Consider the following 20,897-nt stretch of genomic DNA (forward strand, 5'->3'; position numbering starts at 1 on the left):
ATCTATGTAAAAAGGGTGAACCAGGATCTGAACACTGTCAACAGGCCTTCTGCGAACTGAAGAAAGCCCTGAGTACAGACTCGGTTCTGGTAAGCCCAATCTTTGACACATCATTTATGGGTTTTAGAGACACCTTTGACATAGGTCTGTGCCCATGCAAAGGGATGAAAAGGGGAGAGACACCTCATTATGCATCTGAGCAAGAAACTGCTTCCCTGAGAGAAGGCCCTCAACAAATTGCAGCCCTATCTTTTCAGATGTTTCACTGTGTATACTGATCACTCACTTGGTTGCATCAAATGAAAAGATGAATGCCTACTTGCTAAAATGGAGCCTGGTGTCCCAAGATTATGATATGGAAATGCTTCAGGTTAAAGGGAATGCAAATTTGGTCACTAATGCTCTGTCCAGGAAATAAGTTAGTGGGTCCCTGTGGTGTCCTGGACAGCCACCCTTGTTAATGTCCACTTGTCTAAGGGGGAGATGAGACAGATGTGAGACTTGGAAGTGTAAGTAGTTCAAACAACTAGATTTAAATGTGCCAGACAGGCATGGACTTTGGGGACAATAAGCATTAAGTGGGTTTCCTGTCCAACCTTCTGAAGCTATGCCCTTAGGACAGGGCCATTGAACGGTGATTACCAGTTCCAGAGTAAGCAAAAACAAGTTAGCAGAGCCGCCTCTGTGAATTTTGCTGTACAGTCCTAATCCATTAGTCTTTGTGAGCTGGTAGAAATATTGATCAATGGGGATTCTAGTTTAATTTTACAGACACACATTCTAGAGGAAAAAGAACAAGGCAGGATGACAGCAGGAGACTGAAATGATCATTTAGAATTTGCTCTGTGACACTTTCCTTACCTACATTTCTCAAACATTGCACGGTGACAGCAAATCCCTTTGTCCGGGGCAGCAGATGATACTTGAGCTTAGGCAGGCCTTTGGCTTCAGCAACCTGCATGCTGATTTGGTGCTTCTGCTCTGTGAATCTCGTGCCCTCACAGTGTATCAAGAACTGAAAGCAAGACAGGGCTGTAGTTACAAAACCAGCTCACACATTGATCACAAAACAAGCAGTCACTAGTTTGGGTTTCTTTAAACCTTCCTTCTTCTTAGCTGTATTTTGGGAATGAAGTGGGTGAAAGGAAACAAAAATCTTGAAATACCTTACTTTCCTCCCGATAGCTCTTTTGTCTGGTATTACAGCTCAGACTACTGTGATCTGTGGAATTTTGAGCAAGAAATGCAAGTGTTTCTTTCAATAAAACCACTCCCTTTCTTATATCATAGCAGACAAAAAAAAAAAGTTCTCCAGTGATAACACAGAGGCTGGTTACCATGAGGAGCACCAAGGCAGTGTACTAGGACTTCTGTTCTGACTGAGTAGTATACATATTATCATTATCATCATCATCATCATCATCTCCTCAAAGGGGATGTACTAGAGACAGGCCCAAACCAGAACTTCAGATTCCAACTCCCCTCAACTATGGGAAAGTTCAAATCTAGATCTCGATCCATATTTCATGGTTGGCCTCTCAGGCCCATTCCCAATAAATATTTACAGAAGGGACCCATCTGTGACAGTCTATACTATTATGTTCACCACTTTTACAAGACTACGATAAATTATGTACAAAGTATGCCTTGTGAGGTATCATTTGAAACATCAGCCTGCTGAACATTATTGTCCTAGTAAAGTATGTGTAGCAACACTATATGAGAGGTTATAAGAGTCTACTGTATGATGGTTACTGAAGTGTGTTATAATTCTGCGTAACACCCATGAACCAGTTTTTCGGAGACAAAAACTCACTGGCCCAGCCAGGTGTTAAAGAGTTATCACCGGCTTAAGCAGCCATTCTTCACTAATGGGAAGGTGCAAATAAGAAATTTACATTTAGTCACAGAGATGGTCCAACCCTCACATCCGCAAAAGACTACTTGTTGCCTGCACCCCAGTCGGGGGTAATTCTCAAAGAGGGAAGGGTGGTATGAGAGAGAGAGAGAGAGACAGAGACAGAGTGGCCTTCATTTCACCTCTCCTCCATGGCATCACTGACTCTCAAATCACTGAACTAAGCGGGAAGGGTCCCAGGCTGAAAGGAGACTCAGCTTGTGAAATTTACAACAGCGTATGGCGAGACAAAACCTTTGCTTTTAAATTCACTTAGCTTAAGATATTAGCCTGCATTTTCCTCTTATTTTCTTTTGTAACCAATCCTGACTTTTATGCCTCATCATTTGTAATCACTTAAAATCTATTTCTGTAGTTAATAAACTTATCTTATTGTTTTGATCTTAACCAGTGTGTTTGGATTAAAGTGTGAGGGTACCTCCATTTGGGATAACACTGCTATTGCATGTATCATTAACTGCTGAAATGAACTTTCTATGAGCTTGCATTGCTCAGTAGTGTGCTAGACAGTACAAGACACATTTATGGGGGAACAAGGCTGGGACTAAGGATGTGCAGGTGTTGCCTTATATGTAATTCATGAAGGACTGGTCAGAGGGCTCCTGTATTTAGCTGGGGGTGAATTTGCATGCTGAAGGCTGGGAGAGCAGGCCAGGAGTGGATGTTCTGACAGCATAACAGTTTAAAAGGCAGCTCAGACTAGAGAATTAAGAGGACACAGCTGCTCAACAGTCCAGATTGTACCGTGGGTAATGTCACACCATCATCACTAATTTTCCACCAAGATGTCATTTTCTTCCACCTTTTAAAGTTCAATAGCACGGTCAGCTACAAAGATACATGGGCTGTAAGATGCTGAGGAGGAAATAGCTTTTTGGGGAATAATCCCATTCACATTCCATCAATATAAACCATATAGCCCGAGGGTTTGATACCTGAACATAGTCATGACACAGTGCTCCCAATGAGATAACAAAGATCAGTTATTTTAATTTCCATAGAGAAGAGGAGCTGTACTAACCTGCACCATGGCCCTGTAGAGCCCCCCGGCTACAGCACAAGTAATTACATGTAAATGCACGTTTCCTAGTGGTGAGATGGGTGTGAACAAATCCTGGCTCTTAAATAGCCTTGGTGCTAGAGAGGAAGTATATGCCCATCCATTGGTTAGAGCACCAGCCTTGGGAGAGCTGGGTTCAAGTCCGTGCTCTGCTACAGACTGCCTGTATGACTGTCATTTAGTTTCTCTCCATCTCATATCCCCTTTTTACAGATGGGGAAAACAGCATTTCCCTACTTTACATGGGTGTTTCAAGGATAAGTACATTAAAGATTGTGAGATCTACAGATACTGCAGTAATGAGGGCCATATAAAATATCTAGAATGGATAGGAAGGGTTCTGGCAAGTCTTTAGGGGAGCCCATCCTTTTATTGTGTCCTAAGAATCTGACTACACTCTTCATAAGAGTATTGTATGCAAGACACAGAAGGTAATATTTCCACTTAACACAGCACTGGTGAGGCCTCAGCTTGAGTATTGCGTCTAGTTTCAGGCACCCACACTTAAAGAAAGATGTGAACCAACTGGCAGGAGTCCAGAGGAGAGCAACAAAAATGATAAAAGGTTTAGAAAACATGACCCAGAAGGAAAGGTTGAAAGACTTGGCTTGTTTAGCCTAGACATGAGAAGGCTGAAGGGGGACATGGTAACAGTCTTCAAATACATAAAAGATTGTTATAAAAAGAGGATGGTGATCAATTGTTCTCTATATCCACTGAGGGCAGGACAAGAAACAAGCAGCTTAGTTTACAGCAAGAGATATACAGGCTGGATATTTGGAAAAACTTTCTAACTAAAAGGGTAATTTAGCACTGGAAGGTTACCTAACCTAGGGTGATTGTGGAATACATATCACTGGAGGCTTTTAAGAACAGCCTGGACAAACACCTGTCAGGGATGGTCTAGGTTTACTGCATGCTGTCTCAGTCAAAGGGATGGACTAGATGACCTCTTGACCCATAGGCACTGACTCCATGGGTGCTCCAGGACTGGAGCATTCACGGAAAAACAAATAGCGGGTGCTCAGCACCTACTGGAAGCCCTGCAGATGAGCTCCTCCCCATCCCTCCCAGCGCCTCCTGCCCGCCGTGATCAGCTGTTCAGCAGCATGCAGGAGGTGCTGGGGACGGGAAGAGGCAGGGCGGGGGTTTGGAGGAAGGGGTGGAGTGGGGGTTGAGCACCCCCTGGGAACTATGGAAGTCGGCACCTGTCTTGAGGTGCCTTCCAGCTTTACATTACTATGATTTCTATGATTCCCAGCTGCAGATGCAATTACGTTTCATCTATGAATGTGGTGAGGACAGAAAACTATAGACCCGTAAATGCAGTGCCACTAAACAGTGTCCCATCCTATATAAAATATACCATTTCTGGTGAAATTATTTAGATATGAGAGCCTAAAATGGTGTAATTCCCCATCAGCACATGCATGAGAACAAATTGATTGCTGGAAGATTAGTGGAAAGTAAACACAAAGGGGCTGAGCATTGCCAAAGTGAGCTTATTTTTAAATGAAAGGAAATATTTTGTGGCATTTGACTAACTCTACTAGTAACACAGAGCAAGGATTTGTCCCACAGAAATTAGAGATGGATCATCTGCTCTAACCCCCAATGCACCATGCTCATGCAGTATATACATCTTGTTAAATATGCAGATGAAGCATTCAGAAGGTGATGAGAAAATCCTTTCAGCAGGTCTAACCGGTTTCCTTTCTGTATCCAAGGTGCTATTCCTATCTCCTCATTGTTCTCTGACTTTTTCTGGGAAGTTCATGAAACACTAAACCAAATTCACAGCATTGGCCCAGTGAAGGCCTGTTGCAATTATGTTCTCTGTCCCTCGAGAAACAACAGTGCCCTAAACTCCACTCCCCTGTCACCACTTACCCAAAAATTTTCAGGGTAATCCCGGATATTGAGCAAGCTCTGCATGACAATTTTCCGATCTTCCTCCCATTTACGCTTGCAGAAGACTATCTCTAGGAAATACCACATCCAACCAATGATAGGCACATAAGAAAGTTCCTTTTTTGCAAGCACTTTGGAACTCTGCAAGGAAGAGCATAAGAAAAGCATTACATTGTTTCTTTTAAAAAAAATAACATCTGTTTATTGAATTTTATGGGTACATGACACACAAAGGGCCAAATGCCAATACACTGACTCACGCTGAATAGTATCTTACTGTGCAGCTTGTATCATTGGTTTTAACACTCAAAGGTTCTTCACATCATCAGGTAGGGAGCAGAATTTGGCCCCAACTATGTGCATAAAAGGAGGTTATATACAATTTTAAAAACCCACATCAGCTAAATTGTTTTGGAAAGCGAGGAACTCCTGCAAGGGGTTAGGCTGCCAGTCACAAAGAATTAAATTCTTGATTTATCCAGAGAACCAGTACAGCATGGGCAATGGCAGCACAAGCTCCTTTAAGAGATCCTGCCAATATGCTTCCATGCTGGGCTAACAGGATTAGATGTTATGAGGGAAAGAGAACTTCTTTTTGCAGGTCTTTGTTATTGAATCTGAACAATCTGTTGTTGAATTTTTTGACTGTCTGCATCACAATCAGCAGTCTACCCATACAACTTACAGAGTTCATGGGGAAAAATTTAGTTACGTATAGGCTTTTCTATAGCACTCATCACCGTATTCCCTCAGCACCACTCACACATCAATGAATTTCTCTTTACAATACCCCCGTAGAGAAAGGAAGCATTGGCTCCATTCTATAGATGGGATACAAAGAGATTCAAGTGACTTGTCCAAGGTCATGCAGGTGGTCTATGCTAAAGTCAGTAATACTACTCTCAAGTCCCAGTCCAGGGCCCTAAATGCAATACTTTCCTTCCTCTCACAAAACAACCTTTCCACAATGTGTTTTATTGTTCCTTTCCTCCCTTCCTAACCAGCTCAACTCTAAACAGTCTTGCAGTTTGTTTGGTTATTTAATGGTCAGAATGAAGAATAAAGCTGTGTGAAATGTTTCTCCAGCACTGACTGAAATAAGTTCCATTTTCTACAGGGTATATGCAGCAATAAGGGGGTCCATTGTGCATTTGTTCCATCATCATAAAGCGCTGTAGCCAAGTGCTTGGACATCAGATTTGACTAGTGACAATGGGTGAACTCGACATTCAAGTAATGACTATCAGAGATACATTTGCTTTTTTCACTACTATGGCAATAGAGACAACTTAGTTCTCGTCTTCTAGCCTCATCCTTCTTTTCTGCTCTCCCCACCTTAGAAAATTTCTGTAAGTAATTAAGCTACCTACAATACTCATGAGTCTAGAAGGCAAATATACGTCACTTAGCTTTATTAGTAACAGCCACACAGAAGCCAAGGAGAGCAAATGTGGGGAAGTCAACTTCCAAAAACTGGAAATAGGAATTAAATTTTTCCAGTCATCCAGACTGCAGCACACAGACCCCCACTCTCCCTCCCTCCCTCTCAGTTCTATTAGTTAATTAGTAGTGATGGGCCCAAAGCAGAACCCTGAACCCTCTACCCTCACAGCTTGGGGTGGGGGGGTTTACCATCAGGATCTGAACTTCATGGCTGAGGCCCAGCTCTGTTGATCAGTGATCTGATGAACACCTGGTTAAGAATCAATTTGTGCATGAATCTGGCCATTTTTGTCTCATTCATATTTGTACAAATCTGATTCCAAAAATCAGTCCAGATATTTGATACTTACAATAGGCCCTACCACGCTGCAGCAACTATGCTGAGCATGGCCCAGCTCTCCAGGGGCCCTTCCTGCCCCTAGCATTGGTCCTTCCCGTATAATTGTTAGCTCCCTTGTCTCGGTCTCAGTCTCAGGATACCCCTGCATCCATTCCCACCTGCTAGGATACCTTTCTACCACCAATACTCATCACCCACTACCTAGGTATATGTTATTTGGATTGCCAGGAACCAGGTACAATGATGAATCCACTTTACAATATTTCATAATCATTAACCAACAAACCCTTCCGCCCCAAAGAAAAAAACCCATTGTAAACATTTGACATACTTAACATATTTAACTTTAAAGGGACGCTCTTCTTTTTTTTTTAGTTCAGTTTTCAGGTAGAGTACCCTTTAAATGTGGTGATTTCTTAACTAATTTGTTAGAAAAAATAAGGGTTTTTCTGCTAATATTCAGAACAGTCTCTTAAAATGGGCCTGAGCATGCAACAGTAACAAACATGCTGAGCTTCACTTCCCTTCTCCTCCCCGCCTGCCCCCCAACCCCCCACTCTTGCCTGATGCCTTTTTAGTTTCTGCTTTGCTATTACTAGTAAACACCCTCTGGCAGAGCCTGGGAAGGATATACATCAACAAACCAGTGAAACTCACTAAGTGGTCTCAAATGCACCAAGTACCAGAAAACAAACAGGAAAAAATTAGACAAATATTTTTCTTCGTCTTTCATTATAGTATATTTAGTGGTTATTTCTATCAGTAACTATTTTCAGATGGAAGCGTGACTTTCAAGTTGCTTGCATCTCTTTAACATAACATTACAGTTCTTACAAAAAACAAACCGTCTAAAAGAAAAAAAAATGCACAGTTAAGGTCATATGTCAACTGCACAACCTGAACTCTGTTCCTTTAACAATACTTGCCCCTCTTGTTTCCAATCAAGTGCTGACCAGGAAAGGCTGCGAGGGTTACTTTGTGTTTTTGGAGCATTCTGGGATCCTCAGATAGCAGATGCTATAGAAGTGCGAAGGACCACAGCATTAAATGGGAAAGAAACCTCATGGGTGCATAGAGTGCAGTGTAAGGAAATGGGATGTATTGTATTATGCATTAATTAGAAGCAGTCACAAACTATACACTGCCTCACACTAAACAGTTACAGAGCTATATATCCACATTTAGAGCATGCCTGTTGGGTATTGTCAAGGTGTCTGCAGAAAGCCAACTGTACTGCATGAATATATTAAAGATTCCCCCTTCCCCCTGCAAAAACTCGAAGTGGACCTTGCACTGTGCCAAAAGATCAACAAATCCAGGCTGTTTCACACCAGCAAAGGAAGAAAATTTCAGCTAAGATCCCTCCCTGACAGTACCCTGACCCCAGATATTTAAATCTAGGAACCATTAACTCAGGTGCCTCAGCTAATCTCAGCTGCTACAACCATAAGGTGGGGAAGAACGATGTGGTATTCCAAATAGCCACACAGCTTTACAGAACAAAACCAAGCACCTTGAATTGCAGCTGGAAGCAAAAAGAAAGCCAGACCAGAATTAGGTAGGCCAGGGGTGGCCAACCTGTGGCTCTGGAGCCACATGCAGTTCTTCAGACGTTAATATGCGGCTCCTTGTATAGGCACCAACTCCAGGGCTGGAGCTACAGGTGCCAACTTTCCAATGTACCGGGAGGTGCTCACTGCTCAACCCCTGGCTTTGCCACAGGCCCTGCCCCCACTCCACCTCTTCCTGCCTCCTCCCCTGAGCCTGCAGTGCCCTCGCTCCTCCCCCCTCAGCCCCTGGAGCCTCCTGCATGCCACAAAACAGCCGATCGGGAGGTGCGGGAGGCACCGGTGAGCGAGAGAAGCAGGGAGCAGGTGAGGTGGGGAAGCTGATGATGTATTACTGTGGCTCTTTGGCAATGTACATTGGTAAATTCTGGCTCCTTCTCAGGCTCAGGTTGGCCACCCTTGAGGTAGGCAAACATGTTGCCCAAAAGAGGCAACAATCTTTGTCTTGTAATACACCGGTAATAGTCAATATGTACTGTACCGAAAAGCAGAAAAGATAAGATTGACCTGCAACAGGGCCACTGCAGCACAGCTTCAACGACAATTGAATACAAGGGTAATGGTGAAATTCTGCGTTATGCAAAAGGTCAAAGTCGATGATCTCATGATCCCTTCTGGCGATAATCTGAGTCTACATAGGTTATGCCTCCAAAGCACAATAAAGGTTCTAACCATTTCTTGTCACCATCTACTGTTTAATTATGCTGTCTTAGCATATGCAAAAACTCTGACAGTTACATGCGGTGGTAAATTCTCTATTCTCCCCCATTTTTGATTAAATAGAAAATGACATGCTGGAATGATGGTTTAAAAGTATTTAAGTGAATATCTATGCTAGAGATAAGGAACGTATGCAGAGGCAATTTGGACACTTGAATTCTGCCCAGTATGCGAATACTCAAGGCAATATTGGATTTGTTTCTTGTTTTCTTCTGCCAACGGCTTCCCCCAAAACTTCGTTTTCGCACTGAAAGTGGATAATCTCTCTTAGATGCATATGAAGAGAAACTAAAGCATCTTATGCTATTTTGTGCCAGAAGTCTGCATTAAGTGTAGAAGGAACTCTCTAATTACAGAGAACTAACTACAGGAAGGAAGCTTTTCAATGAGATACATTAGCAAGACTGTTCTCGTGTGGGAGGAATAAATTAGACTTGTAATAGACAAATTATCCCCTCCTTTCTCCCAGTATATAGAACTAGAACCTGCTCTGTGCATATATAACATGCAGAAGAATGGAGGAAAGCATGCATCCACAGAATTTATTTGATCCCATTATCGCTCCTTTTAATGAACTGTTTCTTTGTAACATACTAATCCTCTTCTGTAGCCTTTAAATTTCACCTTCCCTGCAAGAGAAATTCCATTGACCACCACTGGGTGACTGCACATAAGATATTGCCTTCCTGCAGAAAAGGAGGGATTTTAAGGCTCCAGAACTATATTACAATCGCATATGTGATTACCAGGATGCCTGCAGGGATTAAAGCTGGATGATAACAGAAAGGATATATTTCTTCATATACTCAATCCAGCTCGGAAATGAATTAGCTTTGGTTGTGTATGCACTTGTGTGTTTAGTTACAAACACCTGTGTGATCAAGTTCCACTTGTATGAATGGCTGCAGAAAGCAAATTTCAATTTTACATATACATGAGTAACCACAACAACTGAATTTTAGATTTGTGCAAGCGTTTGCATACTTATCCACTTAAAGAAAACCCCTCGTTACTTATCAGTGTAGTCCCAGCTAGCTAACCAACACAGCTTAAACCGTGAACACCACATACTGACAGAAAACTAAACCACTTAAAGAGCCAACAACAATTTGTTTCATAACTTCAAACTGCTCGTAGCAAATAGGCTAAATCTGACTGATAAATTATTTGCTGTGAAATGTTTTGATGATCTGATTGTTGGATTTGGGAGTGCTCTGTTTTTGAAATATATTTCCCCAAATCTAAAACAATCTGAGGGTACTAGAATGGACCTGAGGGGGCATTTCCTTAGCTCCCACAGCAGTCCTCATAGAACCTTAAGTATGTTTAATTTATAAGGCTTTACTTTCCTGAATTCAGTAATTCTTCAAAGTTAATGCTGCAATCATATTTTCTCTCTCTCTCTCTCTCACACACACACACAGAGATCTGAGTGACAAAACTTGCACAAACTTGCTTGCACGAATCCCACTTTTATTTCCTGAATTCACTTTTATAAATAATGCTCAAAAAATGAGCAATTAACATTCATGTGAGACATGGGTCGCTACTGGACAGTGACCTGGTAACACAAAAAAGTACCTAGCCCCATGTCTGAGTCTAGGATTATGCTCAATGCCTTTGAAAGTCATCACAACTGTTCAAAAAGTAACTTCCTCATGTTTCATTTTTATTGCCATGTGCAGAGATTTAGAACAATTAACCAGGGCTAAGAAGAATTATCTGACTCATCTGCACTCCATAGGGTGTTGTTTTTTTTAAAATAAGAAAATTAAAATTAAATTAATTTAAAATGATGGTTCTGTACCGAAGAATTTTCTCCCAGATGACCAACCTCAATAAAATTATGACTACCCCCCCTTTTTGAAATATATTTATTTTGCAGCCAATATTATGAATTGCTCAATGGATAATGTACACCAGTCCAAACTTGATGCTTTGCTGAGGCAGACAGTCCACTGGCATTCGGACTACACCACCATCACCACATATTATACAAAAAGAAAAGGAGGACTGTGGTACCTTAGAGACTAACAAATTTATTTGAGCATAAGCTTTTGTGAGCTACAGCTCACTTCATCGGATGCATTCAGTGGAAAATACAGTGGGGAGATTTATATACACAGAGAACATGAAACCCATTGTCACCTAGCAGGCCAGTGTCAGAGCCAGAAATAGAGCCCAGATCTCCTGAGTTCCAATCAATAGGGGTAGAAATGCCTTATCTCCACTGTTTCGCAGATATTTATCTGTTAAATTGTTCTAACCTTTTCTTTTCATTTTTTTTAAGGTTCCCTGTACTATATATATATATATAAAGTGACAGTTTTCTTCTACGGTTTCTTACATCCATTACCTTCCTTGGGAACACAGCAAGTCCCAAGCATGATGAAAAGGTTATAAAAAACTCTTCCAGAGCAGCAAGAAGCTTATAGCTGATTCAGTAAAATGCACAGTCTGAGGAGTTTTGGTAATAATTTTCCCCATTTTTTCCTGCCTCTGAGTGTGACAAGGGCATTTTTATTATTAGGTCCCTTTATCATAATTTTACAAGATTTGTGCTGTTGCCTGTAAAGCCCCACAGAGGCTCAGAACATAGGGAATAACACTGAGGTGAGAAAATATGGAAACCCCATCTCCCATACTCCAGCACAAAGGAAATGTCAGACGAACACTAGTCCATTCTAGTGTCGAGGTTTGGACAGTGGTCAGTAGCAAATGCTTAAGAGGAGGATATAAGATAAATGTAATGGACTACTGTAACATGCTTATGGGAGGCAGAGGGTGGGGGGAGATAGATGCTATCTTCCTAACCCCTAGCTGTTAGGGTACATCTTCACTGCAGAGTTAACTCAGTTTCTGACTCAGATGTTGCCCTTAATCTCCTCCCACCACAAACAAACCAAATGCTCTCTGAATTTGGAGAGGTTTTCTGTTTGGGCTAGCTGGCCATCTTGGACTGTAGGCTAAACACTGAATCGGGGTTTCACTCATGCTGGTAACCCACCCACTTTGCAGTGAGGACGCAAGCTAAATGTCTCAAATGCTAATAGTCCTCCAGCGTCTTCCCACAATGCCCTTGTGTGTGTTCAGGACAGACAAAATCTCCTACAATTCACTGGGGAAGAATTGCAGAGCACTTCAGTTTACATCAACAAAAAGAACCATGGGAACTGCCCCCCAAAATCCTAGTGAATGACAGGGGAGTGCAGCACCAGTGAGGACACTTTTGAGGATGGCTTTGCAGTGGAGCTGCTCACATCCAGGCAAAGCTAAGCTGACCCAGACTCATGTGCTGACCACTCAAGTTAATCCTGCAGTGAAGACATACTTTAAGTGGTTGGCTTCTGGCCTGAATCACGAAGGTTAATATCCCATGTAGTAATAATTGTGGATATCTTAACCATATAAAAATGTTTAGTCTTTTTAAAAATCTTACTGAATCGTTGAGCTCAATGAAATATGGTAGCAATGAGTTCTACAGATTAAGTTCTACATTAAAAATATTTCCTTTTATTAGTTTAAACGGTGCCTTTTTTTGGATGCCTAAGTGACCCGCTCCACACCATTCATTCATTCTTCTGTATACCATCATCATATCACCTTTTATTAATCTTTCCTCTGGATAGTCCTAACCCGGTCAATCTCTCCTCCAATGGAAATCTTTCCAAACTAGGAAAGACAGCAAGATGGAGGGGGAAAAACACTAAGATCAAGTAATGCCTGAAAAGAGCTGTATGAAATTTGCACACAAATCTGGTTATTTACTAAAATATGAATGTTTTCTGTACAAGTTAAAGGTGAAATTTAATTGGTTTAAATGCTAATCAGAACTCACCCCTAAAACCCCAAATCTTTCACAAAAGTTCCAACCACAGAGAAAGTCGATTTCATAGTTGTGATTAAGGATTACGATGGCATTCTCTTTCCCGTACTTGTGGTAATTCTCTGGGTCAGTGTAGAGGGTGCAATCAGTGCCTGACCACCATTCCAGCAACATCACCATCTCTGGAACAAACAACAACAAATAAATGAATATATAAATTACATGTGCACTCACAAATCACTTACGCGCTGAAAGCATCACTTGCCTTTTACGGGATGTAGCAAAAGAAATCACTGCAGCTCATCTAGGTTGAATCTGCAAACATCAGTCACACACTCATGCAGTTGGGCAGAGAGTGGGGGTACAGGGTTAGATGGAAGATAAGTAGAACAACACTTTCTACAGTGCCCAAGTTCTTTTAAAAAAAGCTTTTGAAAGGAACGCAGGAATCTGCTTCCATTTTGTGGGAGATCTTGCCAGCACTCTAGCAACTCTGAAGGCTGAGGTTAACCAACAACCTATAGTTAGGCTTGGAAGGATTAGATTTTTTATCGGTAAATGCCAGTAAATGTCAATTTCACTGTACGCACACAACCCAATTAAAAAAACATTTCCATCAATAACAAAATTTACAGATATGCAAAGAAAAATGCTGCTGGAGAACTTAACAGTTTGATTTAAGGATATTTACTTTGTATATTTTGACATGTGATTTGACAATTTGCACTTTAATGGTTATAAAGCTTTAACTTTTTGAATCTCAAATATCTACGTCATTAAATATCGTCTAAACCAGTCATCATCTGACCCTCCCCTCCAATAATTTCCCACAACTGTAAAAATTTAAATATTACCCATCAAAATTGTAAACAAAAATAAAAATAAAAAAATAAATCACATTTGGCCAAGTCTACCTATAGCACATAGGGCCTGATCTCAGCCGCCTTCTGGGGGAGTTCAGAATCTTGCTAGATCAGGCTCAGACTCTAGGGCTCTTAATCTCATCTGCAATATGAAAAAATATAATTGCATATTCAATTATTTTGTACTAGGGTGTTCATAAGGTACCATCCATTATTACCACTCATGATAACCACCTCCTGACCCTCTGCCTCTTCAGATACGAAGAAGAGAAGGATGAATACCCACTCCCCAGATCATATCCCTATAAATACACAACAGTAGTTTGTCTGGTAACAGGTGACTTCTGTGTACTCACCAAGAGGTTTATCCTCCTGGTCAGGCAGCCAAATCAAGAGTGCTGGGCAGAGAGGCAGACAGGTGGGATCAAAGCCACAACGTTTTCCCCTTGGGTTAATATGGGCACTTGAGGCCCAGCCCAAAAGACTGATGTGAGTGAAATGAGCAGTGACGATTGTCACTGCAAGCACTCGTCCAAACCAGGCGGCAGTAGCAGCATTGACCCCACTCTCTGCTGGGCCAGAGCACCCTCTCTGAATATGGCCCTTCCTACTGCTGACAGACAGGAGGCACTCCTTCCAACAGGGCTAATACTGAGGAGGGAGGGGCCAGTCAGCTATTATGTTAGCAGCTGCACGTCAAGTATGTTACACACTGGAACAGCTGTCAGTTGGGAAGGCTCATTCTATGGCAGGGTGCCCATTTCATAGACCCACACTCTGTTGCCAGCTTTGTCTAAGGCTGCACACTTTGCTACTCAAACAGCAGCTTTCTCAGAAGACCCCGCTCCATGTAATTGGATCAGAATTAGGGACCCAATCCACCTTCTGCTGTACTAAATGGAAAGGCTCCCTCTGGATTTGATGGGAGTTGGATCAGGCCCTAGATTGACAAGTCAATAGCATGGGATGGTGTAAATGAAGGGAAATGATGAGGAAGTGAAATTTAAATGGACACTGTCCGTTTATAAATCATTTATTTGAAAAAAAATCCTTTCCTACTTCACTAACATATGTTATTAAAACAAAAAAAAAGTAATTGTTTAATTGGTTATTCCCCACTTACGATATTTGTTTACTTTCTGAACTTCTCTCAGCCTGGACGATGAAAACAGATGAGTCAATTTCACTTTGGTTTACAGTTAGTTACTCTGGTGCCCATGGAGAGGCCTAACCCTACAATGTTTGGGTTGCAAACTCTTTGTGGAAATGTTTAAGTGCAAACAATTGGTTTCATTCTCAAGAAGAACACTTCTATTAGGAGCAGGTTTTGAAACCACATTAAACTAAAGCAGTTTAAGTGTGATTTAAAGTGAAGTACGTTCATCTTAAGGATTTGCACTGGTACAAATGAAGTCATTTTATATCAATTTAGTGACACTAGTGCGAGTTTTCTACTATCAGCCTATGGTAAAATTTTCAAAAACACCTGAATCCCGTTTTGAAAAGTGCCTAAGTTCCACTGACTTCCAATGAGACAGACTCATTAGTGCTTAATTTACTTTTGATAATGGGATTTAGGTACTTCTGAAAATTTTACTCCTGGCCTCAGAGTGCATAGGTAAAGATGTAGTTAGAGAAAGAGGGTCATAGTCAGAGGCATGGGAAATGTCAATTCAACCCCATTACATGAATTTAGACACCTTTACATTTGGAGCTTGTCTATATGATGCCAAAGTACCCTAGAGGTGTGAGATTTTTAAACCACACAAACATGCTGGGCTTTACCTGCCCTGCACAGACCCTGCTGGCACGCTATAAAAGGTATCTAGTTCACATCAACACAGATTACAACATCAACACAATGAGTGAGTTGTGCTGATCATCATATACACATCTGCTTGGAATTCGACCCAGAGACAGATACTGGCATTGCTTTCATACACTTGCAAGCATCCAAAGTGAAGACTAGAGTTTGGCTGTAAATAAAAGGGACAGCTATTTGCTTCTAGGTTGTTTCCATCTATTAGTCCAACGTTGCTTGCACTGAAGTCATTGCAGTGTTGCCTACTATCAGTTGTATCATGGGTCTCAATATCTGGTGTTCTGTTTTAAGCCCAAGATGCTGGATTCACAAGATTGCATGAGAATCTTGACATTCATTTATAAAAGTTTCTAGCTCTCCTGGGTGTGGAAAAAAGCTTGAAAATGTGACCTGAGTGCACCCTAACGTCTCAGAAACTAGAAGGCAAATAAAAACCCCAACATTTATCTATTTTTATAGTTTCATTTTTGAGTGCTTGGTACTGGCAACACAAAGACAAAACCCTTGTTGACTTCAGTGAGAGCCAGATTAGGTCCCGTGTTGGTGTTTTTTCTCAGGGACAGATGCTAGAGCTAAGAACGCTTGCCAAGAACAGTGTGGAGTGGTTGTCTTGGAAACAAAGGAGAAAAATTGGATCAATTAAAAAAAATTAATTAAAACCACACTTGTATACAATAAGAACACAAGAATGACCATACTGGGTCAGACCAATGATCCATCTAGCCCAGTATCCTGTCTTCTGACAGAGGCTAATGCCAGGTGCTTCAGCGGAAATGAACAGAACAGGACACTTTATCGAGCGATCCATCCTTGTCTTCCAGTCCCAGCTTCAGGCAAAAATTGGAGCCAGGCCAGCCTTTGAAACACTTTTGAAATCTTTTCAGTTTAGTTTTCTAAACCAAGACAACTGGGAATAGCCAAGAACAAATATATTCCTTTTTTCAGTAATCCTTTGGTAATTAATTGCCTGAAACTTTGGGATGACATCGTTCTGGGGGGAGAAAGGCCACGTTGTATGTGCTAATGTTAAACTCAGATTAATAGGATCCTCCATCCAGACAGCAGTATCTTAACATGGTAAGACTAGTTAGTGTCTTATACAGTTTACTAGTGACTTCCCAGTGTTTCCTGCTTACTCATAATCACAGCAAATAACTATTTCTCTGTCAGAAAAGGACAAGGAAACGTCCTGCTAACTTTTGTTGCAATGGTTAGAGGTGGCGGTTATCATTGCAGGGTGGGTCTGAGCCATGTTAATGAAAAAATGCTTCTAAATGTCACTGTTTCGGAAAGCATCAGTTTCTAACAAGGACCAAAGTATTTCATTTGAGAGAGAATGCTATGAAGATACACAAATGAGTAAAATAAATGCGGTTAAGCCTCCAGAAATGATCCGCTAAGAAATTCCCTATAAGAAACAATCCTTTATTATAATTTGAAATCCTACATCTCCTGTAGTTTACATTTTTCTATTAGCTTTTTCCTCAAATTAAAAAAAACACATTTAAAAAAGTACTGAAACTAAAGCCTGAGTAATTTTTGATAGCATCTCTAAGACTATGTAGCAGGGGCAGAACAATAAGGATCACAGAGAGGAAGGAAATTTGTGGGGGGGGGGGGGGTTGGGGTTTTGCTCAGCTTTATATACAGTTGAGGAAGGGGGGGAAAAATCTGTTAATTCATTCCCTTATCCTCTTTTGCTACCCAATTCATCACTTAAATCATTTAAGAAGTTCAAGGGAACAGATAATTGTGTACGACTTCTCCAAACAAACTACACTTTATCTAGATGAGAACCTTTTAATGAAGGTCATCCTGTTTTATTCCAAATGTCACTTTCTTTTTTTTAAAAAAATCTGAACTGAGCTAATAATACATCAGGACGTTCATTATACAGGTACTTCACATGCATGTAGCATTTTAATTACATGTTTTCAACCTCAAATACATTCCATAGCAGAAAGACTCCATTTGTGCTACCTTGGTGTGATCCTGTATGATTTTTGCCTGAGAAAATACTGCAGGATTAAACCTTTTGCCTCCTGTTTGCCTAGTTATTTATAATTGACATACTTGTTCAGCTGCTGCAGAAAACATGCCCCAGAGTAACACTGTATGCTTTTTTATTAAATGCAAAAAAAGCAGTCTCTGAAGTTCTTAACATTTCCCCCCCCCCCTTATTCTTCCCACTCCTTTTTTTAAATTCCTCTAGACCTTTTTCTCTTTTTGAGTGTCATGTGACGCTCCCTAGTGCCAGTTTGCAATAAACTATCATGCTACCAGCTTACTCCCACAGACTGCTATAGTAATTTATTATTTGGCAACTTGCTGTGGCAGCTCAACAGAACAAGGTCATACACACACACACACACTCACTCTGCCCACCTCCTCTGCACTGCTGCTGACCAGTGCAAATTAGCTGTAACCCTCCCCTTCAATTAAGCATTCTTTTTGCAAGTCAGCCATGCTGTAAGCCACACATCAACTTTTTCTCAAGTGCACAGCTAGCGCCAATTGAAAATTTTCAGACTAAATTGTTTTACAAGGTCTTTCCAACAAAAAGTTTCTGCTTTCCACAGAAAATTTACACTTCTTAATAAAAAGAGTCAAATGCCCCAAATCAAAAATATTTCAGATAGGATATGCTGCCACAGTGCCTCTCAAGAGTTTGAGTTTGTTGCTTCATGTCCCCATTCTGCTCTATAGGCTGGGGTCCCCCCCGACTACATCTCCCATGATGCACCACCTTCCCTCCACAAAAGGCAAGAGCTGGATAGGTCACAGGAAATGCAGTCTGACAAGGAAGCCAGGTCTATAGAAGAAAATGGGTGTATGAAGCATCCAAACTACAACTCCCATGAGGCATCATGGTAGCATTTCAGAATAGAAATATGCCAAATTTTGATTTCTTTAAACCAAAAAGTTGAAATTTTCTACTGAAATACCCATCTCTGATCTTCATTTTTCCTTTTGTTCTTTGGAAACCCTTTACGTTCCCTAGGCTTTATTCTCTGTTGTTCTTCCCCTGCACAGTCAATCACTTACACCAGTACAAAGCAAGCGTAATAGGATTTTGGAGCATTTTGCACCCACTGTGCACTAGAGTAAGTGACTATAAAGTATGTAAGGCAACAGAGAATCAGGCCCTCTACATATTATCTTATAAAATTATACCAGTGCTGCAGTCAGTGTCCCTGTAATGCTTTTAGAGTTCAAGTTGTGCTCACAACTTAAAAACTTACAGGGGGTTGGACTAGATGCCCTCCTGAGGTCCCTTCCAACCCTGATATTCTATGAGTCTATGGATTATTTTAAAATTTGATATTTCATTTTGTGTAAGTGATATACATGTCCCCTGAGCCAACTCCAAAAACTCTTCATCCTTTAGCCGGTGTTCATATAAAGAATACCACACCTGTTAATAAATATAACCAATCAAATTCATTCAGGGCTGAATCCTGCAGTTTTTACTGAATCAAGCAGTCAGTCTGATTTCAGAGAGCCACTGTTTGGTGACAGAGGCGAACTGACAACTGCACATTGGAGTCTGTAATTTTAAATAATTGGTTATATATATATATACACACACACACACACACACACCCCGTGTGTGCACGCGCATGTGTATATATAGAGATAGATAGATAGACAGATATAGATACATGTTTTTTATTACACTAAATTACAGTAAAATAAATAGCACTGACTATGTAAATAGGACTACACAATTGAGCCCAAAGTATATTCAACATTTTATAAAACTGAACCTCTCTCAAATTCAATATGCTTGTATTTGTATCTAAAATTCCTCCAATGACTGAAACTTAGACGTTTACTATGCGGTGATCTCAGATTAACCTAATATCTACCTCACTTACTCTTTCTTCATTGGACAAAATTAAACCTGAAATATTATTCCTCATAGTTGTCTCTAACACATATTGTTATAAACATCCTCTTCCAACAAACAGCTTCTGTAAAACCCTTGTGCTTTTTTCCACTCAGTGCCTGAATACTCCAACTGATCTTTGCAAAATTCAAATTTCCAGCTTTCACTGTGGTTCCTAATCTAAAACGTTCCCACCTCCACCCTGACATGAACAGCAAAGGAAGGAAGGAAGGAGAAAAGGTAGAAAAAAGAAGAAAAGAAAAGAAATCCCTTTGTCTCTGGGGAAGGAGGAAGGAAATCAGAACACAAGAGGATCTTTACACTATGCTCGTGATAATCTTTGCAAAATTCTGATAGTATAGTGACAAGCATGACATTCATGACAGACAGATGCTATTTCCGTTTTCTCTAGCACTTCATTGCACTGATCCAAAGGGTAGTAACTAATTTGTATAAAGATTCTTGGCCCCTTGACCTGTAGTATTTCAATCCTACCCAGCTCACATTCCTACATTTTTTAAAAGTCTCCAGGACAGCTTTACCCAGAACTAATTTCACTTAATTTTTTTAAAGGGGTGGGGGGAAATCAGTCTATTTATGCTTGCTATTTCCTATTTCAAAGAAATGCATTTTAAAAAGATGGTCCTATTAAAATAATTTAGAACTGTATTGTATGTGTAGATTACCTTTATTAAAGACTTCTGTTCCATGAGACATGCTTGATAAGTCACAGAAATACTTACGTATTAGGTTAACCATATGAAATTGTTTTCAATAATGAAAGGGGAAAATGAGGAGTATGCAATCCATCTTAGTAGCGTATTCAACTTTTAAAAATGTTATAATTGCAGATTTTGCAAACACATGGCCTGTTCTAAAACTCAGCAACACTTCTTTCCTTTACATAGGGCTTCATTTAATCTAACATGAGTGCTAAGAAGGCACCCAGAAAGAGGACAGTTTTAATTTGGTTTTTCCATGGGTTTGTTGCTAAGGCAGAAGTTACCACACACTTACACTGCAACAAAAATTAAAAAACAAGGCAAAACTAGCAGACAATGCTGTAGCAAGAGCCATTCATAAAGCCTAGTACTATGTTAATTCCTCAGGATATGAATACATGGCACAGAAAACAGGGAAGGAGATTCCACACCATAGGATCAGCAATAAGAATATGAAGGCAGCCCTGGGTTTCAGGCTCTAAGGTTGTGCTTATGTACATTAATAATTAGAGCTGAGCTGGAATGGGATTTCTGTTCCACGAAAACGTCGGAGATTTTTGAAAAAGATTTTGTTCCATAGCAGAATGGAGAGAAAGGCTACAACTACATTGCACATCATTGGTGGTGACTTATAGGCTACATGTAGCTGTACGCCGCAGTGGAAAGCAGGCTGTGTGGGGAAAGGCTCCAGCAGCAGCACATGACACTACTAAAAACAGCAGTATAGATGGGGAAAGCACTGCTTGGACATGTACAGAGCCATGTAGAGTACATATCCACAGAGTTCAGGCATGTCTTTACTCGCCTAAGCAGTG

At 40.7% G+C, this 20,897-nt stretch overlaps 1 protein-coding gene across 5 annotated transcripts in view; it reads right to left on the reverse strand.

The window, feature by feature from the left end:
• AGPAT4 (1-acylglycerol-3-phosphate O-acyltransferase 4) overlaps window positions 1-20,897 on the reverse strand; it is a 122,692-nt gene that overhangs the window by 40,789 nt on the left and 61,006 nt on the right. For 4 of the 5 annotated variants that reach the window (XM_048844095.2, XM_048844094.2, XM_048844091.2 and 1 more), the window contains exons 3-5: window positions 12,799-12,968; window positions 4,869-5,030; window positions 862-1,015 (exon numbers count right to left, since the gene is read on the reverse strand). In XM_048844095.2, the coding sequence (XP_048700052.1) occupies window positions 862-1,015; window positions 4,869-5,030; window positions 12,799-12,968 (486 nt within the window). Of the gene's footprint in view, window positions 1-861; window positions 1,016-4,868; window positions 5,031-12,798; window positions 12,969-13,700; window positions 13,762-20,897 lie in introns of those variants that run through there. The other variant, XM_075126849.1, reaches the window with a different exon arrangement.

This window comes from Caretta caretta, chromosome 3 (assembly GCF_965140235.1).
Source record: "Caretta caretta isolate rCarCar2 chromosome 3, rCarCar1.hap1, whole genome shotgun sequence".
Classification (NCBI taxonomy): Eukaryota; Metazoa; Chordata; order Testudines; family Cheloniidae; genus Caretta; species Caretta caretta.